The 25,000-nt window shown below is 37.5% G+C and overlaps 1 protein-coding gene across 2 annotated transcripts in view; it reads left to right on the top strand.

Annotated features, from left to right (window-relative positions):
- The window catches only part of srrm3 (serine/arginine repetitive matrix 3), a 106,218-nt gene that overhangs the window by 35,911 nt on the left and 45,307 nt on the right, over positions 1-25,000 (top strand). For both annotated transcript variants that reach the window (XM_079871854.1, XM_079871853.1), the window contains exon 2: positions 14,935-15,179. In XM_079871854.1, the coding sequence (XP_079727980.1) occupies positions 14,947-15,179 (233 nt within the window). In that variant the 5' untranslated portion in view covers positions 14,935-14,946. The remainder of the gene's footprint in view (positions 1-14,934; positions 15,180-25,000) is intronic.

The following is a 25,000-nucleotide window of genomic DNA, read 5'->3' as shown; positions in this document are numbered from 1 at the left end:
AAGTCAGAATTGCGTGATATAAAGTCAGAATTGCGTGATATAAAGTCAGAATTGCATGATATAAAGTCAGAATTGCGTGATATAAAGTCAGAATTGCGTGATATAAAGTCAGAATTGCGTGATATAAAGTCAGAATTGTGAGATATAAAGTCAGAATTGCGTGATATAAAGTCACAATTGCGTGATATAAAGTCAGAATTGCGTGATATAAAGTCACAATTGCGTGATATAAAGTCAGAATTGCATGATATAAAGTCAGAATTGCGTGATATAAAGTCAGAATTGCGTGATATAAAGTCAGAATTGCATGATATAAAGTCAGAATTGTGAGATATAAAGTCAGAATTGCGTGATATAAAGCCACAATTGCGTGATATAAAGTCAGAATTGCGTGATATAAAGTCACAATTGCGTGATATAAAGTCAGAATTGCGTGATATAAAGTCAGAATTGCGTGATATAAAGTCAGAATTGCGTGATATAAAGTCAGAATTGCGTGATATAAAGTCAGAATTGCGTGATATAAAGTCAGAATTGCGTGATATAAAGTCAGAATTGCGTGATATAAAGTCACAATTGCGTGATATAAAGTCACAATTGCGTGATATAAAGTCAGAATTGCGTGATATAAAGTCAGAATTGCGTGATATAAAGTCAGAATTGCGAGATATAAAGTAACAATTGCGTGACATAAAGTCACAATTGCGTGATATAAAGTCAGAATTGCGAGATATAAAGTAACAATTGTGTGATATAGTCACAATTGCGTGATATAAAGTCAGAATTGCGAGATATAAAGTCAGAATTGCGTGATATACAGTCAGAATTGCGTGATATAAAGTCAGAATTGCGTGATATAAAGTCAGAATTGCGTGATATAAAGTCAGAATTGCGTGATATAAAGTCAGAATTGCGAGATATAAAGTAAGAATTGCGAGATATAAAGTAACAATTGCGAGATATAAAGTAACAATTGCGTGATATAAAGTAACAATTGCGTGATATAAAGTCAGAATTGAGTGATATAAAGTCAGAATTGCGTGATATAAAGTCAGAATTGCGAGATATAAAGTCAGAATTGCGAGATATAAAGTCTGAATTGTGTGATATAAAGTCAGAATTGTGTGATATAAAGTCAGAATTGTGTGATATAAAGTCAGAATTGCGTTATAAAGTCAGAATTGCAAGATATACAGTCAGAATTGCGTGATATAAAGTCAGAATTGCGAGATATAAAGTCAGAATTGTGAGATATAAAGTCAGAATTGCGTGATATACAGTCAGAATTGCGTGATATACAGTCAGAATTGCGTGATATAAAGTCAGAATTGCGAGATATAAAGTCAGAATTGCGAGATATAAAGTCAGAATTGCGAGATATAAAGTCAGAATTGCGAGATATAAAGTCAGAATTGCGTGATATAAAGTCAGAATTGCGAGATATAAAGTCAGAATTGCGTGATATAAAGTCAGAATTGCGTGATATAAAGTCAGAATTGCGTGATATACAGTCAGAATTGCGTGATATAAAGTCAGAATTGCGTGATATAAAGTCAGAATTGCGAGATATAAAGTCAGAATTGCGTGATATAAAGTCAGAATTGCGAGATATAAAGTCAGAATTGCGTGATATAAAGTCAGAATTGCGAGATATAAAGTCAGAATTGCGTTATAAAGTCAGAATTGCGTGATATACAGTCAGAATTGCGTGATATAAAGTCAGAATTGCGTGATATAAAGTCAGAATTGCGTGATATAAAGTCAGAATTGCGTTATAAAGTCAGAATTGCGTGATATAAAGTCAGAATTGCGTGATATAAATTCAGAATTGCGTGATATAAACTCAGAATTGCGAGATATAAAGTAACAATTGCGAGATATAAAGTAACAATTGCGTGATATAAAGTAACAATTGCGTGATATAAAGTAACAATTGCGTGATATAAAGTCAGAATTGCGAGATATAAAGTCAGAATTGCGTGATATAAAGTCAGAATTGCGAGATATAAAGTCAGAATTGCGAGATATAAAGTCAGAATTGTGTGATATAAAGTCAGAATTGTGTGATATAAAGTCAGAATTGTGTGATATAAAGTCAGAATTGTGTTATAAAGTCAGAATTGCAAGATATACAGTCAGAATTGCGTGATATAAAGTCAGAATTGTGAGATATAAAGTCAGAATTGTGTTATAAAGTCAGAATTGCAAGATATAAAGTCAGAATTGCGAGATATAAAGTCAGAATTGTGAGATATAAAGTCAGAATTGCGTGATATACAGTCAGAATTGCGTGATATAAAGTCAGAATTGCGTGATATAAAGTCAGAATTGCGTGATATACAGTCAGAATTGCGTGATATAAAGTCAGAATTGCGTGATATAAAGTCAGAATTGCGAGATATAAAGTCAGAATTGCGTGATATAAAGTCAGAATTGTGTGACATAAAGTCAGAATTGCGAGATATAAAGTCAGAATTGCGAGATATAAAGTCAGAATTGCGAGATATAAAGTCAGAATTGCGTGATATAAAGTCAGAATTGCGTGATATAAAGTCAGAATTGCGTGATATAAAGTCAGAATTGCGTTATAAAGTCAGAATTGCGTGATATAAAGTCAGAATTGAGTTATAAAGTCAGAATTGCGTGATATAAAGTCAGAATTGCGTGATATAAAGTCAGAATTGCGTGATATAAAGTCAGAATTGTGTGACATAAAGTCAGAATTGCGAGATATAAAGTCAGAATTGCGAGATATAAAGTCAGAATTGCGAGATATAAAGTCAGAATTGCGTGATATAAAGTCAGAATTGCGTGATATAAAGTCAGAATTGCGTGATATAAAGTCAGAATTGCGTGATATAAAGTCAGAATTGCGTTATAAAGTCAGAATTGCGTGATATATAGTCAGAATTGCGTTATAAAGTCAGAATTGCGTGATATAAAGTCAGAACTGCGTGATATAGTCAGAATTGCGTGATATAAAGTCAGAATTGCGAGATATAAAGTCAGAATTGCGTGATATAAAGTCAGAACTGCGTGATATACAGTCAGAATTGCGTGATATAAAGTCAGAACTGCGAGATATAAAGTCAGAATTGCGTGATATAAAGTCAGAATTGCGTGATATACAGTCAGAATTGCGTGATATAAAGTCAGAATTGCGTGATATAAAGTCAGAATTGCGTGATATAAAGTCAGAATTGCGTGATATAAAGTCAGAATTGCGTGATATAAAGTCAGAATTGCGTTATAAAGTCAGAATTGCGTGATATAAAGTCAGAATTGCGTTATAAAGTCAGAATTGCGTGATATAAAGTCAGAACTGCGTGATATAGTCAGAATTGCGTGATATAAAGTCAGAATTGCGAGATATAAAGTCAGAATTGCGTGATATAAAGTCAGAACTGCGTGATATACAGTCAGAATTGCGTGATATAAAGTCAGAACTGCGTGATATACAGTCAGAATTGCGTGATATACAGTCAGAATTGCGTGATATACAGTCGCAGTTGTGTGATTGCATGATATAAAGTTGCAGTTGCGTGATATAAAGTCGCAGTTGTGATATAAAGTCGCAGTTGTGTGTTATAAAGTCAGAATTGCGAGATGTAAACTCGCAATAGTGAGATAAAAAGTCGCAATTATCTTTTAAAATGTTTTATTCTGTGGCGGAAAAAAAGCTTCCATAGTTACGACATTCTTTTGAGTGCTATTATATAGTTCTATTAAATGAATTATTATTCAATCACATGAGGTTCCATTTCAATTAGGATTCATCTTGAATATGCGTCTGTAATAGCAGGATATTGGAGCAGAGCTATTTTTCCAGAGTGAAATTGTGCAGTGATACTAAATGAAATCATCCCTAAAAAACGGATGGTGTTTGTTCCTGACATTTGCCCGAGGAAAACAGGAGTTAATATTGGATCATTTAAATAATGCCGGAAGAGTGTGTTTCACAGCGAGAGGAGATCCGCTGTAGAGAGAACTAAACGAGCAAAGCCTCAGAGAAAAGCAAAGATTTGCAGATCTCTGGAGGTTCTCCGGGGGAACGGCCTGTCGAGGGCTTGTTAGCGCACCGGTGAAACCAGTTCCAGAGCTTCAACTAATCCCAGTAGCCGGTTACTAAGAGCTCAGTTGATCCCGACTGTCTGAAGCAACTAATGCAGCAGAATTGATGATCGCAAAGTCCATCTTATTAGTCTACTGCATCTTGCTCTATTCGTTCTTCCTTTCTCTTATTTGCATGTGTAGTTCAGTTCTCCAGAGCATTCTCAGCCTATAGTCACGGGTAAAGTATAGAAAACTTAAATGGATAGTTCACCCAAAAGTGAAAATCCTGTAATTTACTCTCCTTCATCATATTCCAAACCTGTATGACACAAAAGCAGAAAAAGATTGAGGTCTAGAGAACATTGGACTCCCACTGGCTTTCATTATATGGACATAAAACGAAACACTGAGATGTTTTACAGAATGTCTTTTGTGTTTCACAGAACAAAGAAAATCATACAGGATTGCAAGATTGCAAAGATCTTTGGATTACATTTCCATATGGTGCTGTTTTAAAAGTTTGCAGCACCTCTATTTCCAGTCTGTCTGAAACACAATGTCCCAATGCAATGTCCATATATACTATCCATCCTAAATATTATGTGAGATTAGAATAAGTGTGTCGCAAAGCATAGTATGTTGAAGAGAGTATGCCAGAAGTCCCCGGATTATCTACTATTTCCGGTGGATTTTCGAAGTGTGGATCTGTGCTTACTATAAATGCTAATATTACCCACAATCCACTGCGCACTACAAACACGAGTAAAAAGTGTTAAAAAACTACAAAACATGGCGGATATGCGCAACCGACGGTGAGATAAATGTTTGGTTGACTTATCAAAAGTTTAACCTGATAAAAAAAAATATTTATTTAATTTTATCCGTGTAATATTTCATCTGCAATAACAATGTGGACTTTTATAAAGATCCGTTTGGCCATTAACTTTTAAATGTATCATTATTCATTAATATGAGGAGAGTCTCCGCATGAAAGACCCGCAGATCAACGTGATTCTGCATTTCTCTCCGATACGGTAGGAAATTAAATGAAATGTGGAGGATTTTAACTGTGACAAGATGATTGACAGGTCAGTTTACTGTGACAGGATGAGAGAAAACAACCGTTAAAGACACAATTGTATGATGTGATAGTTTGTCCCAAAGCTTGTCTACTCTTCTGCTACACACTCAGAAGTATGCACTTTTTTTTTGTATTATTATTTAAGATGATTTTGTTTTTTTGTTTTGCTTTGCTTTGTTTTTTTGTTGTTGTGTCTTTTTGTCTTTTATCATTTATCATTTTATCACTGTTGTCTTTTGTCATTTATGTCTTGAAACTCATAAATTAAGTATATATATAAAAAAAGTATCTACTTTTTAAGTATAAGTAGGCGAATTGGGACGCAGCAACTGATTTCTCCAAAGCCCCTCCTTCTGAAATGCTCAGAGTGCTCTGATTGGCCAGCAGACCCAGTGCGTTGTGATTGGCCAGCAGACCCAGTGCGTTGTGATTGGCCGAACACCTCGAGCATGTGTCAGAAATGTAACACCCCTCACCATAATCGTGAGCTTCAGCTTCCAAGGCTTCTAAAGCATTTGTAAAAACACAATTAATAATAATGTTGGTTTTACTGTGTCAGTTTGAGTCGAGGTGTTCTGGATCAGTGTTCTCTGTTAGACAGAATAAATCTAATACATCTCTCTAATGTTGGTTTAAACTTGAATGCTGTTATTTTTAACTCGCTCTCTTTGGGTTTGCCAAAATAAATGCACCACTTTTAGATGTTTTATCCACATCGGGCTGGACTGCTTGCGCTCATTGTAGCGAGTTAGTGTCCTAGCCTCAGGTTGCAAAGGCAGAATTAGTGCAGTGAGTGAAAAATAGGCTGTTTATGTCGAGGTTACACACACCTTCAAAGCTGTTGAGAAGGCCTTGAGGAATGATCAGTGTGCGAAATACCCGTCAATATTCGGGGGGGTCCCCATCTCCCGATTGTTGCGCAATACCGAATATGCAGTAGGCCTATAACATTACAATATTTCAAGCCAAGACAATCAGTCTATAGCCTACATGACAACACGCACACACTTAACAATTTTTGATAATCCGATATGCTATAGTATTCGTAAAGCAACACTAACATGGGAGGTTGCATTGGCTAAAGTTGTTTGGATGCACATTGTTTTATTACAAGGAGAGGCAAAGTTGTGCATTACAATGCAGACATGACAATAATTGGCACCAATCTGGTGCACTTACAAGAGCAATCAACTGAATACATGCCAGGTATAGCCTATCGGAGACTGGCACGCAATCAGTGCACTTGCAAATGAAAGCCTGCAGGATGACCGATCGTGGTGTGACAATATCAGCCTGCATTTTGTTCGCAGATTTAGTCGCACAAACAGCGCAAGCGGCTCGTGACAGAACACAGACCGACTGAATGACACTTTAATTTAAGTAGGAAGATCTCTGAACTCCAGCTTACTTGTCTGTGTTTTCAGATCATTGCTTCTTCAGCAGTGTAGAGAGATGGTTGCCAGATACTATTGAAAAGACCGGGTAGAAAACGTGCTCTTTTAACAGAGAAGCTCTGACTGGGGTCTAAATGATTGAAATCTGGCAACCGTAAGCATGAATGCTCGTAAAAAAAGTCTGTAATGTGTTGTGCTCCTCGTGTGAGATGTGCTGAGATGACGACAGCGCTGTGACGTCGAAGTCATTAGTAAACATTGCAAGATGGCTATGGATGAACACCAGTTGTTTGAAACGGCTTTGGCCGCTATAGTGAACGAGTTAGACTTGGCTTTTTATTAGTGCTGTCAGTTAAATGCGTTATTAACGGCGTTAGCTCAAACCCTAGCAAACTTTGTCGTTTTTTTCACATGCCGTTACAACAACTAGTAACGTTAGAAAAACTACAACACCACACCGGATCTAGCTAGACCGGACACAAAACAACAGGCACGCCGCACACTCTTGTTTGGGCTTGCGAACCGGCCAAAGAGTAGTATTTTTTTTTTTTTACTTTTTAAAACGTTGCCAAATGGTTCCATTGACTAGACCAAAGTGATCTGTGTGTTTTGTCGTTGTGAACTGAGCGATCATCGCAGCACGTCCAGTCTGAAACACCACTTGATGGCCAAGCACACACACAGCTGATGCAAATTCTCTGACGCGATTATTTGCTCCGAGTGAGAATGTTAGTGTGAAATTGAACACGACAGTATATGCCAATGTGTTTTCAATCAAAAAAACATTTGCTCAAAGCAAGTCGATCCACTTTTCCATGTTGATAAGAGCATTAAAATGAGAAAAAATAATGGGACAAAAAGAAATCAAGGGACATTTAGAATACATAAAAATGTGCGATTAATTGCGAGTTAACTATGACATTAATGCGATTAATCGCGATTAAATATTTTAATGGTTTGACTGCATACTCTTTATCTAAAAGAGGAACAGAAGACAGCGCTCGAGTCCTTCCTTTGCAAGAAGGACGTTTTTGCTGTTTTGACGACTGGATACGGCAAGAGTATAATCTACCAGTTAGCGATAACTTGTTGTGATTGGTCGTAGTGTTATCCAAAATCCGTGCAGTGAGATTTTCAAATGCATGCTTCATTAGTCGATGCCAGACCCTTCTCTTTCAGATTTGGGTCTGGATTTCCAGGCTACCAAATTCTGACCCGACCGTCTGAATATCACAGCAGAAATCCAGACTCATCAGACCAGGCAATGCTTGTACAATCCTCTATTGTCCTTTTGTTGAGCCCGTGTGAATTGTAGCCTCAGTTTGCAGTTCTCAGCTGACAAGAGTGTCACCGGTGTGTGTGTGTGTGTGTGTGTAGTCCTTCTGCTTCAAGGTTTGATGTGTTGGGCGTTCACAGATGCTCTTCTGCAGACCTCGAGTAGCGAGTGGCTGTTTGAGTTGCTGATGCCTTTCTATCTCTGACCTCTGGCATCAACAAGGCTTTTCCGTCCCACAGAACTACTGTTCACTGGATATTTCCTCTTTTCCAGACCATTCTCTGTAAACCCCAGAGATGGTTGTGCATGAAAATCCCAGTAGATCAGCAGTTTCTGAAAAACTCAACAACCATGCCATGTTCAAAGTCACTTAAATCATCTTTTTTCTCCATTCTGATGCTCAGTTTGAACTTCAGCAGATCGTCTCGAACATGAGTCTACATGCCTAAATGCATTGAGTTTCTGCCGTGTGATTGGCTAAATAGATCCAGTATTTGCATTAACGAGCAGTTGAACAGGTGTACCTAATAAAGTGGCCAGTGTGTTTAAATTATAAGCAGCTTTTTAAAGGAAACTGGGATCATTCTTACTCATGCTAGTTATATAAAGCCGAGTATTTTTAGGCTATCTTGTCATTTAGCCTGGAAACAAACTGTAGGCATAAACAAAACAGAATAATACTGACCATTACAGTTCACTAGCGCTCTCTCCATGCGTTCATCAACACACACGGGGTTTAGAAAGTGACTTCTGTTGTAGTCTTGACCTTCGTTGGCCAGCCTCCCACATCTGATGCATGTTGTTCACCAGAGAGACGTTTACATTGACATGGTTCAATCGCTGGAGGTCGACGAGCTGGCGAAGATACGGCTGTTAGTAGGCGGTTCAACTCGGACGCAGTATCCAGTTTATTTATCTGTATTAAAAGCTGATTTAGTAACACTTTATTTTACATGTGTTACATGTACTTACCGTAGTAATAACAGTAAATTATGCATAATTACATGCAACTAACCCTCAACCAAATCCTATCCTAACCCTATAGTAAGCACATGTAGTTGATTAATATTACTCAGTACTTAAATATATAATTACACTGTAACAATGACACCTTAAAGTAAAATAAAGTGTAACGGCTGATTTTTGCAGGTTTCAGCTTAATAAGTAATAAATCAGGCATTTATTATTTTCTAGTAATCTAGTTAGCCTATATATGGTAAAACTTTACAATAAGGTTTATTAGTTAACATAAGTTAACTACCTTAGTTAACATAAACTAAGAATGAACAATAATATTAATTGCAACATTTACAAATACGTTATTAAAATCAAAGGTTGTATTTGGCACTAACATTAACAAAGATTAATAAATACAGTAACAAATGCTCATTGTTAGTTCATGTTAGTTAATGCATTATAACTAATGTTAACTAATGAGCCTTATTGTAATGTGTTACCGCCTATATATTATTAATCTACAGAAGTTAGTAATATACTGTTGAAAATGCTATTTCATGCTCAACTTATTTTTGACTTGTTGGCCAAGCATTCTCGATCTGTAAAGTTACATTGCACTGCAGTTCTCCAGGTATCACAGGAAAATGCTGATACTTGTAAAGTAGCTTGTGCTTTACTGGCAGTAATTTTGACAATTATGCACTTAATTGCTAATTTTTTTTATTCAAAATAAGCATTTTTTTTATTGTTGTTGAAATGAGCAAAAGATGTCAGCACAAATTACAATGAAGTAGAGACTATGGGAGTAACACAAAACCATATCCAGCAGTTTTTAATTATACGAGAGAGAGAGAGAGAGAGAGAGAGAGAGAGAGAGAGAGAGAGAGAGAGAGAGAGAGAGCGGGTGAGAGTTAGAGTGAGAGACAGAGAGAGAGAGAGAGAGAGAGAGAGAGAGAGAGAGGGAGACAGAGAGAGAGAGAGAGAGAGAGAGAGTTAGAAGTACATTGCTTATGCAGGAAAACATCTGCGCTTTACCAATCAGCGATTGGCTCTTTTATTCAGAAGGCGGGACTTATTCCGCCATATTTTATGAGACTATTGCAATGTACTTAAAATATTGCACTTTCTCCCATTCATATTAATATGAGTGCATCATCTTTGCATATGTAAAGTCTTTGAACTTGCCAAACATTTGCACATATAAACAGTATTGAAAATAAATAGCATGCATAATACTGTATGTCCCAACAACCTAACCTAAATTTGATGAGAAATCAGATTGTATGAACATTTTATTTGTGGCTATTTCAAGTAAAGTACTTACTTTAGTGATGCTGAAGTCAAATGTAATGCTTAGCATTTCCAAACCACTGTATCTCAAGCTCCTTTTTACTTATCTTCATAAAGATGATGGGCACTTAAATGTCATTTAGGAAGCGAGAAGTGTCTAAATCATTGTGCACAGTGTGAAGCTTCATCATGTAATTGCTTTTATAGCCATTAAAAGTCACATGACACACGACACAATGAGTACAAAGGGAAGAATTCAGAGACTTATAAGTATTCAAGTGGCAGATATCCGAGGCAGAGATTTAGTGTGTAATGAATTCAGTGATGATGCCTCCTGCTGTTCCTCCACCTGTTCAGCTCTACGGCGCTTCGTGACTTTACCCACAATCCCCGGCGCTCTCCATCATCAATCCATGCTGGAAACAAGCATCTGTAATCCAAAGCTTTTAGACACCCGGCTCTGCCTGTGTGATTAAGGAGAAAAATTATGTTTTACACATGTAAAAATGATATGATTCATATCATAACTCATGTTTTACATTAGTCTAACTCATCAAAATAAGTACTTTTTTGTTATACAAGATTCAACTCATTTGAGTTAAGTTGAAATGACTTGTACAGTCAAGTTGATTGAACTTGGTTTTTTTTTTACAGTATGCTGAATCAAAACAATTATATAAATATATTATAAATAGCTCTGAGGCCAAATATTTTCAAAGTTTGTCCAAATGATTCATGTTATATTTATTTGCACATAATTTATAGCATAACCCACATTCAAATATTTATATTTATTTGTATAGCTTTGAATTTGCATGTAGTTTGTTGCAGAATATTGTTGATGTGAATGACATGCTTTTAGTAAAACACAGATATGATCATCCTATTTTTTAACTTAAGATTGTTACATATATTGCACGCAGTTTTTTTTTAACAATGACATATTAAAAAAAAATTGTATCTACTGTAATTAATCAAATAAATCATCAAAATATTATTAAAATAATAAAAAGTCCAGTTTTTTGTTTTGGTCACATTTTAGTTTAGGCTCCAATTCTCACTATAAACTACGACTTTTGCCTCAATAAACTCCTAATTACTGCTTATTAATAGTTAGTAAGGGTGTTGTTAAGGTTAGGTATTGTAGGATTAAGGGATGTAGAATATGATCATGCAGAATAAGACATTAATATGTGCTTTATAAGTACTAATAAACAGCCAATATCCTAGTAATATGCATGATAATAAGCAGCTATTAATAGTGAGAATTGACAATCTAAAGTTGAACTGATTCTCAAAATAAATGTTTGCTGAACTCCTCATTTTTTAACATGTTGTTAGCCACATAAAACACACATCTGTATTATATGGCATACAAATGAATTGAAAAACCGTTCTGATAATGTGCGCCTGCAGCAAGCAGTGAAGTATCATGTTTATCAGTATGAAAGTTTGCGGTGACAGTGATGAAGTGAAGTTGTTGAATTGAGTCTCCATTTTGAAATGCGAGACCATTAGTCTCTCAGATTCTGGGATCGCATCCAGACGAGAGGAGACAGCGTTTCTCTCCCTTTCTCATTCTTGTGGTACATTGCCAACAGCCAGTATGATTCAATCAAACCATGTACTGTATATTCAGAAAAAGCTCAATTCATTCAGGTGAGAATCCTTTCTTTGTGGGAAGACATTACTGGCCAGATGTTCATGTGACAATGGACTATTATGCAGCTGAAATTTGACGTCCCTTTGAGCCATAGGGCCCTATCTTACACCCGGCGCAATGCAGCGTCAAGCTAGTTTCTGTCACGGTTCATGAATTCACTGCCTTTTCCTTGTCTCGTGTGATTGTTGTGTTGTGTTAATTAGTGTGGGTGTGTCCTCCGATTATCGCTGATCAGCAGCGCCAGCTGATTCCCATCTACTCACCTATATCTCTCTGTGACTGGTGTCTTCTGTTGTCAGAGCATTGTGGTGTAACCGGTGTTTGTTCCTGTCCCGTTTTGGCTGTTTCCTGTTATCTTCGTTCCTGTTGGATTATTCGTCGTGTCTTCGTCTTCGATTCGGATCATCGCTTCTTTCATCACTCATCACCAGCCCGGTTGCCCGTCGAAGTCCCGCCCCAGTGTGTCGTGCTTGTGACATTTTGACTGCTCTGTTTATTCTTTAATAAACATACTTTTACCTGCAATTGTCTCCTCTCTTGCGATCATGACAGTTTCAGCCTGACGCAGTTATCATTTTCACGTCCTGCGCCATGTTGTTTAAATAGCAAATGCATTTGCGCAAATGTATTGTGTTCTGGTGCATTGTTGGAGCGTTGCTATTTTGAGGAACAGAAATAGACCATTGACCGACTGAAACCTGCTCTAAAGTCAATGCAGCAATATATTTTATGTTATTTAAAGGGTACATAACATGCACAGTTTCACCTAATCTCATGTTAATCTTGAGTACCTATAGAGTAGTAGTGCATCCTTAATATCTCAAAAAAGTGTTTAGTTTTATTAAATTTATAAAAGAAAAATACAGCTTTCCGATTCTCTCCGGAAAAAGCCGAGGTCCTGGAGGCGGAGCTATAGAGTCAAGCGGTAGTTCTTGATTTCCAGCAAAAGACAGAAATCTGATCCAGTTGTACTTACATGAATTGGGTCTTTTATCACTGGGACCGCTCCACGTTTTAATAGCAAACGATTTGCAAATCCAGCGTCGACCTGAGCCTTGTTAATAAAACATTCGTCACTGAAATGGCCAGAACACACAACCGCACTTCCTACACTCCGTTGCTGCCCCGGAAAAACAAACGGCATCCACTGTTCCTGTAACACTGGGTTCTTTGGAAAGCTGGACACGGTAAGCTTTCCCTCACATCCAAAAACACACTTTTTTGGAGACATTCTTGAACAAATCCTATGCAGCGCTGCCGATGATTTCCTGTTGAAGCGCGTTGATGTGCGCGGTCTCGCTCTCCTCTGGTCGACGTGTGCGCGGGCGCGCTTTTCCGAGAGAAATGCTCATATAAGGAGTTCCACTCTTATCTACGTCATTAGATCCACGATAAAAAAAAACCCAGCCGAAACTTGTACCAACCCGGAAGTAAGATTTTCAGCACAGAAATTCTCCGTTATTCGTCCAAAATATTTTTTTAAAACTTTGCCCATGTTTAACATGAGAATCCATCTCTTTAACACTGTAAACAACTCTGAATACATGAAACACCATGGTACCCCCCCTTTAATGAGCGCGTTAGTAATGTGCGCCTATAGGCGGGTCCACAACACACGTACACTCTGCTTATTACACACACAGGGACGCACAGCAGCACACAAACATGACAAATATTAAAAATAAAAGGATTACAATGTAAAAGATTATTATTGTGTACATAAAGATATGGTGAATCCGGCTTGTCCTGTAGATGTTCTCCTTGAGCACTTTTACCTCGCGCACGAGCAGATCCGTTTGCGCTCTGGAGACGCGTTTGGTCTTTCCACGATAAAATCCCGTCATGTAAATAGCGAATCCTCCATGGCGCGAGCACAACTGGCATTTAAAGGGAATGGGAGATGAGACTCTGATTGGTTTAACGCATGTAAATCCCAAAACACACCCATTACTCGTTAAGAGAATGGGGACAACCTTTTTAGGCCATGCGCCGGGAGCGCCGACCATTTTTCCCACCGTTAAACTAGCAAAAGTGGATTCAGACACGACCAAAGTGAACTTGTGCCGTGCGCTTTAGACCATGCGCTTAGATCGTTAAAATAGTGTGTGTTTAACTGTGAGTTTTTTCTCTTCGTTTATGTATGCATGTGGTTGCAGTGTGAGTCCTGTGCATCAGAAGTGTGTGAAAGCTTGCGTATCTCTGTTGCCAGATTGATGCTGCTTGTGTCGTCATGAACTGTGAAGAAAGAAAGTCGTGGCCTATTTGTTTATGGTTTCTGTCATCCTCTCAATATCAGTGAGGGATGGACGTGGCAGTGTTTGGTGATTAGTACAAATATCTTTTGTCCTTGATTTACTGGCACTTTTTGCATTGATTATAGAATACTGTTCAAATGTTTGGGGCCGGTAAGATTTTTTTATATTTTTGAAAGTCTATTCTACTCACCAAGGCTGCACTTATTTGATCAAAAATACAGTAAAAACAGTAATATTGTGAAATATTATTATAATGTAAATCAACTGTTTTCAATGTGAATATATAGTAAAGTGTAATTTATTCCTGTGATCAAAGCTGAATTTTCAGCATCATTACTCCAGTCTTCAGTGTCACATGATCCTTCAGAAATCACTCTAATATGATGATTTGATGCTCAAGAAACATTTATGATTATTATCAATATTGAAAAGTTTTTTTGGAAACCGTGATGCATTTTATTTTTCAGGATTCTTTGATTAATAGAGTGTTCAAAAGTAAAGCATTTGAAATTTGAAATAGAAACCTTTTGTAACATGATTGATCTTTTGAATGCATCCTTGCTGAATAAAAGTATTAATTTCTTTAAAAAAAAATTATCTTACTGACCCCAAACTTTTGAACGGTATTGTATTTTTTTTTTAACTTGCGAGTTATTCTGTCCAACCATTCAGAAATGTATCCAATATAATCTCCATTTCCAGTTCCAGTGTTTCCAGTCAAACCATGAGTAATCTGTGAGAATCCCCGAGCTCATGTCTTACTGTCGCTGTGTTGTGTTTAAATCTTTTTTATGTGTTCAGAAGATCATTTGTAATTTCACTTTTTTTTAAATGCAAACAAATAAAACACATCCTAACAAATATGCATGAAAAAAAACACATAGGGGTTATAATTATTGAACAAAAAATAAATAAAAATGATAAGTGTTTTAAATAACTCCTGTCGCTGTTTGTGTTTGTGTCAGAGTGCCGTGGCCATGTACGATGGGGCGAGGGTTCCCTCCCCTGAGGACGCCACTAACGGGGTCCCGCTCCAGCCTGAGACCCCCGCGACCACACGACCCAAAGCCAGCGAAGAGCCTGAGGAAGAGGAGGGTGTGCCTGAACCCGTCCTGGTGAAGAAGGCTCACCGGGAGATTCTGGACCACGAGAGGAAGAGGAGGGTGGAGCTGAAATGCATGGAGCTGCAAGAAATGATGGAGGAACAGGGGTGAGTGAGGCGATCATGTTGGTTCTTTTAGAATAATCATTTAAATATCATGAATAATGTTTTTAGGTGACATTAGCTCTGGTCCAAACACTGATGAGCTTGTTGTCTACTATATCCAAGGAAGAATCCTAACTACCTGAGAATCATTATCTATTAAAACTAAAACTGTTAAAGTGCCCCTATTATGCTCTTTTAAAGGTTCCTAATTTTGTTGTTCTCCTACAACATGTTTGCATGCATCCAAGGTCAAAAACACACTTAAATTTTTTCATAATATACAGTGCGCATCACTTAATTAGAGTCTGAAAACGGTTCATTTGAAGATTCAGTCTCTCTAAACTCCTCCTTCCCGAGAGCCTGCTCTGCTCTGATTGGTCAGACGGCTCAGTCTGTTGTGATTGGTCGACTGCTTACAGTGCATGTCGGAAACAAAACATCCATTATTATATCTGAATCTCAGCTCTTCGTCAGTGACACGAACAGTAATGATGGCGTCGGTTTTTCCGTATCAGTTCCAGTGTGAGTCTCGTTCTCTAGAAGTGCAGAAAACATGAACAACACGAACTAAACTCTTCCAGTCTCAGATACAACTGCAGTGTTTGTGGGCGGAGCAAAGAGAAGCTGTTCAGCCAATCAAGAGCACAGGCTGGCATTATGCAAATTTGTTACATTGTTACACTGTAACGGGAAGTGAGACTGGAGTCACTGACGGCTCGTTTCAGACGTTCAGAATCGATTCTTCATTTTAGGAGACAAAAACTTTATTTATCGTGCACTTTTGACTTCACAACTTTGCAGATTTTTACATTCACAAACAGCTGCTATATTACACACTGCATGAAAGGGAGTATTTGAAAAAGCATAATAGGGGCACTTTAAAAATTGTTAATTGACATAAAGCTGAAATAAGTTAAAATATAAATATCAGATAACAAAGTTTAAGTTGTGAACGAGATACAGTCAGTCTTTCTACATTCTAAATGTATGTGCAATTATTTAAATATTTTGCAATATACTAAAACATTTTGAGCTTATAATCAACAGTTTAAAGTCATTTTTTATAGTTTTGATTTGATTACCTCATTCACAGTGAATATTTATCATTTGTACTTACATCGCCTCCATCTTCACTGAGCTTGTTGTAGTGAATGCAAGAAATGTCTCATGTTCACTGTTAAAACCCTAAGTGTCTCATGAGCACATCCACAACATTTACACTTTACCAAGGAAACTTGAGATGTTTTGATGCATGAGACATCACATGAACAACAAAGACATAAAGGAGAATATTGAATCACAGTGCATTGTTGTTTTATTTAGCCTTTGCATTGTTTCTGATGCTTTATGGGCTATTGATGAGAAGTCTTCATGCAGTGAGGCCTGAAACATCTAAGCAAGTTCCAGAATATAAACACTTGATTTGATGCATTGTTGCAGTCTAAAATGTGTCAAAGCACAGTCATAATGCAGTTGCTTTTACAGGATTGCCAGTTTTCAGTGTTAGTCACTTGAGTGAGTTAAAGTCAGACAGAAGCTGCATGTTAAACTAGCTTGCTATTTATAATGACACACTATTGAGGGAAACTCTGAGAACTGGTTCAGTGTTGTGCCAAATTCAGTGAGTGTGAATCTGAAGTGAATCAGCCACAGGAAGTTGAAACTTGCATTGGAATTACAGGAAGTGGAATTCAATTTATTCAGCAAGGATGCAATAAATTGATCAAAAGTGACAGTAAAGACGATTAATAATGTTACAAAAGATTTCTAATTTAAGTAAATGCTGTTCTTTTGAATTTTCTATTCATCAAAAATCCTGAAGAAATGTCATGATTTCCATAAAAATCTGAAGCGGCAAAACTGTTTTCAACATTGATAATAATCATAAATGTTTCTTGAGCATCAAATCATCATATTAGAGTGATTTCTGAAGGATCATGTGACACTGAAGACTGGAGTAATGATGCTGAACATTCAGCTTTGATCACAGGAATAAATTACACTTTAATATAGATTCACATAGAAAACAGATGTTTTAAATTGTAATAATATTTCACTGTTTTTACTGTATTTTTGATCAATTAAATGCAGCCTGGGTGAGCAGAAGAGACTTACAAAAACATAAAAAAAAATCTATGGAAGCTTGTTTCCGCCACAGAATAAAAAATAAAAATACAAATAAAAAACATAATTGTGACTTTTTATCTCAGAATTGCATGTTTATATCTCGCAATTCTGACTTTATAACGCAATTAGGAAATAAAAAGTTGCAATTGCGTGTTATAAAGTCACAATTGTGAGATATAAACTCACAATTCTGAGGAAAAAAGTCAGTCTTTTTTCTTCTTCTTAGAATTGAACTTTATAACACGCAATTCTGACTTTATATCTCGCAATTCTGTGAAACAAAGACAGACTTGCGAGATGTAAACTCGCAATTATGAGATAAAATGTCGCAATTATCTCTTAAAATGTTTTATTCTGTGTCGGAAACAAGCTTCCATACAGGACCCTAAACGTCTGAACAGTAGTGTAAAGAAAATACTGCATTTTGACAAACCTTTAACTGCTTCGTGGTTAAAAATGACAGTTTTATGATCATTTTAATTATCCTTCCCTGCATTCAAATTGGCATTGCATTTCCGAGTCCTGTTTGCTACATCACATCAAATGCAGTAAAAGTCATTCTCAGCGCAGGAGCGGAAAAGCAAACAGCCTCTGATAAACACGGCTGTATTTGGAGGATTTGTAGCATGACTGTCCTCTCTCTAATCCTCTCGGCCCGCGTCTGACGGGATAAAGAAGCAGGTCTGAGTGTGTCTAATTAAACAGCAGCTGTGTGACCTTGAGGCAGGGTGAATGATGGTGATAAAGCGCACAAACACGCCGCAGGGGAACCGCTTCAGCGCACAAAAGATGATGAAAGATTTGCTTCAGTTCGGGATTAGGAATCTGCTAACATGCTTAAATGCTTAGTGAATGAGAAGCTGAGTACGCCTGCATTTTTGCCTCCATTCATCAAACACATCACAGGAATAGAGTTTGGTTTATCAGCAGTTTTGCTTTGCATTCTGTGTATAAAACGGATCGTTTCAGTCCTGTCATCTGATTGGTTAATGCATTGTTCTAGTGGCGATGTCGTGTTTATCACCGCACAGCATCCAGAGAGACCCACTATTAACCTCGGTTTACATGACAGCACTAGGCTTACAGCAATCTGTCAATTTCATACAGAATTTAAAGTGTGAAGAAAATGTGTCCTTGATGTTGTCATGTGTTAAAGGGATAATTCACCCAAAAATGAACATGCTGTCAACATTAACTCACTTTCATGTCATTCTTTCTTCTGTGAAACCGAATAGGAGATATTCTGTGAAATGTTTCAGTGTTATGGTTCCCAACATTCTTCAAAATATAAAATAGAAAGGAAGACGTGTCAATTTTAGCATTATTTGTCAACTATTATAGTATTTATCAATACATTGAATTTGCTTTTATTGTTATATGTTCATTTTTCTATTTTGAAGTTTAGCCATTTTGTTATGTGATTTTTTTTATTTTATTAGTTTTTGTTTTAAGTAGTTTTTATTAGTTAAATTATTTTTAACTTAAGTTTAAGTTTTTCATTAAATGTTTATATTTCATTTTATTTCATGCTGTATTTCTATAAAGAACCCCATTTTTAATAGTTTTAGTATTAGTTGACAATAACAACATTGGTTTGGAATGACATGAAGGTGAGTAAGTGGATAGAATAGAATAGAACAGAACAGAACAGAACACAACCAGTGGGGCCCTTTTCACTATAACAACTGTGGTTTGGAATGACATAAAGGTGAGTAGAATAGAATAGAATAGAATAGAATAGAATAGAATAGAATAGAATAGAATAGAATAGAACCAGTGGGGCCCTTTTCACAATAACAACTGTGGTTTGGAATGACATGAGGGTGAGTAAGTGAATAGAATAGAATAGAATAGAATAGAATTGAACAGAACAGAACAGAACAGAACAGAACAGAACAGAACAGAACAGAACAGAACACAGCCAGTGGGGCCCTTTTCACAATAACAACTGTGGTTTGGAATGACATGAAGGTGAATAGAATGGAATGGAATGGAATGGAATAGAATGGAATAGAACAGAACACAACCAGTGGGGCCCTTTTCACAATAACAACTGTGGTTTGGAATGACATGAAGGTCAGTAAGTAAGTGAATAGAATAGAATAGAATAGAATAGAATAGAATAGAATAGAATAGAATAGAATAGAATAGAATAGAATATTTCACAATAACAACTGTGGTTTGGAATGACGTGAGGGTCAGTAAGTGAATAGAATAGAATAGAATAGAATAGAATAGAATAGAATAGAATAGAATAGACTATTTCACAATAACAACTGTGGTTTGGAATGACATGAGGGTGAGCACATGAATAGAATAGAATAGAATAGAATAGAATAGAATAGAATAGAATAGAATAGAATAGAATAGAATAGAATAGAATAAATGTGATCTTAAAAGATGGTTCGATCTCCCTCTCTCATGGATGGGCAGGATCAGCCTGATAAAGATGAACGTGCAGGGCATGAAGGGCATTTTTAGGTATAGAAAGAGCTCTCTCAAATTTCATATGGCACGGAAAGAGACCTAGATTAAAGATGAATACTTTATAATTACCCGTTAACAGAGGGGGTCAAGCCCTTCCCAATTTTTTGTATTATAACTGGGCCTGTCATGCACGCATAATATCAGGCTGGCTCAATCATTTTCTCCACCAGGAGGGAACCCTGGTAGATGACTGGTGCTGTGCCCCTTTCTCCCCCATCAGTCTTATTTCAATTGGCAAAGGTGAAACCATGGCAGAGGTTAAAAATAATCCCATCATGCTTAACACTCTAAAGACTTGGCGTGATATCATTAAACATGTTGGTCAGAGAGGCTTTTCATTAGCATTACAACCTATAACCCAAAATAAAGCTTTTCCTCCTGGTGTGGGAAAAAGTATTTTCAATGTTTGGTACTCAAAGGGGCTAAGATTTGTGGGTAATTTATTTGAAAACGGTAATTTTATGTCATTTTCACAACTTCAGAATAAATACCAAATACCACACAGCCACTTTTTTGGTTTTCTTCAGGTTAGACATTTTGTACAGTACAATCTTGTACTTCCAACAGACCAACCAATAGAGAGTCCAATTGATGGCCTCCTCCTTACTTTTAATTCAATTGCTTCCAATAACAGAACATTTATTTCACTCTTTTATGAAAAACTGTATTCTCTTAATTGTGCCAGTGTTAACAAAAACAGGGAGTCATGGGAAAAGGATTTGGAGGTTGATCCTGATACTGATATCTGGTCAGATGCATTTGAATCTGTTAAGAAACTGTTTACGTGTAATAGACTTAGAGAGAGTCAGTACAGGATATTGTATAGATTGCAGCGCACTCCTCATTTTCTAAACAAGATTAACCCCCAAGTCTCTCCCCTCTGTAGGAAGAGTAAGAAAGAAGTAGGGACCTACTATCATTGTATTTGGCAATGTCCCTTAACCCCTTACCTGACAGGGATCACTGGTGATCCCAGATTATTTTAGTTCAAAATATGTTTGAGCTTATATATCTCAATATTAATAACAGTCTGGTTAATTTTGAGTCTTGAACTATAAACTCTCAAGGGTTGGCTTTCTAAATGTATGTGTGTTATGTTTCTATTCAGAATTACTTATGAGCAGTAACCTTTTTATTTTGGGCATTTCATGTATGCAGCACTTGCCAAAATTGGGGCTGATGAGCAAGGGGTTAATACTCCGGTATTGGAGGAATATTTCTCAGGAGCTAAGTTCAATTTTTCACAAAACAGTTAAATCAGAACCAGTCTTGTTCCTTCTGAATTTACATCTAGAGCAGCTCTCTCTATCTGCAGGGCAATTGTTGTTAATGGGTAAACTCTTACTTCTAGCAAGGCGATGTGTTCTGTTCCAGTGGATTGAGGAAAAACCTCCCTCGGTCACACAGTGGTACAGAGAAATATTTAAGGTTTTTCCTCTGGAACGCCTCAGTGCCACATTAAGGGGCAATACCAACTTGTTTTATAATATCTGGCAACCTTTTCTTGATTACCTTCCTGGTGATCTTGCTGGTCTGCTGCAGGATGGGAGACCACATTTTGTCTTCACCAATAAGTCATAAATTCTTTTGAAATTTCCTTTTTTTTTGGGGGGTATGTGTTTTGTTGTAAACAATAATGTAGGTTATGTGATGTAACATGTGATGTGCAATTTGTGTGTGTGAATAATTTCCCCCTGTTTTGTATGTTGGTAATAGCTGGGCTTGTTGGTTTGTTGTTTGTGTAAAATTAATAAAATATATTGTAAAAAAAAAAAGAATAGAATAGAATAGAATAGAAAGAAGTGGGCCCTTTTCAGACTATGATGACGCATTTCCACAGTTAAATCGTTGCAAAGTGTTTCATATTTTCATGCTATATATTGTGTTATATTACCTTCACAGTAAATGAGAATAAACGAATTAACATTTCTGCGAGGGTATTTCTAATAAAACTTCTGAGGGAGTAATGGCAAATTTGACATCTTTTTCTCTTCTGACCAAAGTGGAAACTCTATCACTGATTTTTTTTTCTTTAGCTATTGGAGCAAATTAAAATACAAAAAATTGCTGTCGTCTTCCATTCACCGCTATAGAAGTTTCCACAACTTTGACGACTTCCACTTTCCGAAAACCCCGGAAATGTGAAGAGGGCTTATGGTTATGAAAAACTAAATTACGAACTGTACAATATTGTCCCTTTAAAAGTGAAGTATGTAAATTCTGCTCCACTATAGCGCCATCCAGTGGAATTTAAAAAAACAATGACCTCCGTCAGTCCGTATGAAGTTACATATGAAGTGTGTTCAGTCTTTCTCTGCAGACTCTTATTAGTGGAAATAAACTGTTCCTTGTTGAGAGCTCTGAGTAATAGTTACTAGATTGATGACGATGTTGTGAAGCCGGATGTTGGAGATGGAGGATGGTGGTGGATCAGCCATCTGGCAGCACGCACACACACACACACACACACACACACACACACACACACACACACACACACACACACATCATGAGTAATTGTGCTGTGCTTTAGGAGATGTTGGCTCTCCATATGTTCCTCCCAGTGTGTGTAGCAGCAGACGGTGTGAAATCAGACCAGCTTCGTGTAGATCTGGGTTTCTTGTGTTGAACACGCATCTTCAGCTTATCTCTGCTTGTACAAGATCCTCCATTATGTCAAATCAGAGGCGCTTTTTAAACGGACAGTTCAGCCAAATATAAACATTCTGTCGTCGTTTACTCCCCATTTACATTTACCCTCGTGTCATTTCAAGTCCAGTGACTCTGTGCAACACAAATTAGACATTGAAGAATCAAAGATTTTTTTTTATTTTTTTTGTATACATTGAGTAAATAAGAATCATAACTTCACAGAAGAAAGAAAGTCATACAGGTTTGGAATGACATGAGGGAGATTAAATTTATAAAATATATATTTTTTAGGTGAACTGTTCGTTTACACTAGGGCTTTATGAATCAGTCATGAGGGGATTGTGGAGTAAAACTGCAGGAGTGTTTCACAGAGAGTGATGGGGAGTTAAACTGGGCGGATGCAGTTATAATGGAGACATGGGGCTTTTCTCTGATGCTGTGGATATAAACCAGTGCGACACTCCCCAGTTAACCCCTTAACCTCTCCTATACAGCCTCCCCCAACACACACACACAAACGCGCACGCACACACAAACGCACACACACACTCACACACACACACATACACACACACTGTCACAAACACAACTGTCACACACACGAACGCACACACACACACATACACACACACTGTCACAAACACAACTGTCACACACACGAACGCACGCACACACACAGTTACACACATACACATTCACACACACACACACACACACACACACGCAAGCACATGCATGAATGCACACACACACACGCACACACAAACGCACATACACAGTCACACACGCACACATATACACACACACACACAGTCACACACAGTTACACACATACACACATACACACACACACAAGCACATGCACGCATACACACACACACACACACACACACACACCTACACACACAAAAACGCACACACACATACACACACGCACAAACGTACGCACACACACATTTACACACATACACATTCACACACACACATATGCATTACACACATACACAGTCACACACACAAAGGCACGTGCACACACAGTTACACACATACACATTCACACACACATTCACACACACACACACACACACACACACACACACAGTTACACACATAGACATTCACACACACACACACACACACACACACACAGAGAGAGAGGGATTAAGTCTTTTAAAGGGATAGTTCACCCTAATATAAAGATGTAGTCATCATCCACTGACGCTGATGCCGGAAGCTCTTCTGTGCTTCATGGGCCACAAACGGAGAATCTCTTCAAAACTGTCCAGCTCGCTGTCCTCCAGATAATGGCAGTGAATAGCGACATCAAGCTTTTTAAAAAGACGCACAAGTTTCACAGAATGAGCCCATGGGACACGTGTCGAATATTCCAAGTGTTATTTAATGTAATTTAATGTAGCAGAACTCAGGAACTCGGTTTGACTGATGACTGTCAGAAGGACAGCTGACGGATGTGAACGCGATAACTACTGATTACGACGAACACAACGGATATATTCACCTCAGATAAGAAGCTACACGGATTATATTTCATGTTGTATACATGAGACTCATCATTATTAGTGCTTGTTAAATCAATCATCACTGTGATCTGCACAAACATGCAGTGATTCCTGTTGAGCTGTTACTATTCAAGGAACTGGACTCGCGATGTTGCACGTCGGATGATAAAACAGGCAAAACAAATCCAGCAGTCGTCGGTCGTGTAGCATTTTCCCCCCAGCAGGAACCAATTAGTGGAGAGTTCAGCCCTATTCGGATGGGATTAGCTTCACAAGGGTGGATGGAGTGATGTAATTTTACCACAGGACGTCTGTAATATTAATGGGCAATTCGCACGGGATAAGATATCTCAGTAAAGTAGCAGAAGTGGGAGAGTAACTCGATTTACACACCGCCGTCACTCCTGTCCTCATGTGTGTGTTACGCTGCTTCCTGATATCACATGCGCAAACACATATAACCTATATTTATATATCTAAAACAGTTATGTCCGGTCGAATGATGTATTAATGAACTTCAGACTGGATTGTGTTGGTAATAGGCTCTTACCTAACGCTAAGATGTTTATAACAAGTGCTTTCGATCTTCTCTCTGATCTGAATGGTGTGTGTGAAACACTTGAGTTTTGCCACAGACTCGTCCCAGCGACTAGAACACAACTGATGCTTTTTCAAGCGTCTCCATACTTGAAAAATCACAGAAAACTACTTTTAAACAGGAAATTACTAAATATTTACTTAAATATTTACAGCGGGTCTATTCGCACGGGATTAGTATCACCTGAGGTCATTTTTCAGGACCTTTTTACTGAAGGTAAAAGTCGCCGTAATCTTTCCTGACATTGTCCGTGATGATCACTGAGATGCACATTCAGACCTGACTAAAATCACAGAGAAGCTCTGGTGATTATTACTTTACCTGACCTCTCCATGTTACACTAGTCCCGTCCGAATAGGGCTTTTGTGTTCATTTGCATCTAAAGGGACACACACAAAAACTGAGGGTCCTATTTTAATGATCTGAAACGCAAGTATCAA

Source organism: Squalius cephalus (assembly GCF_949319135.1).
Source record: "Squalius cephalus genome assembly, chromosome: 5".
NCBI lineage: Eukaryota > Metazoa > Chordata > Actinopteri > Cypriniformes > Leuciscidae > Squalius > Squalius cephalus.
The sequence above is the reverse complement of the archived record's forward strand: the minus strand, read 5'-3'. Positions and strand labels throughout refer to the sequence as shown.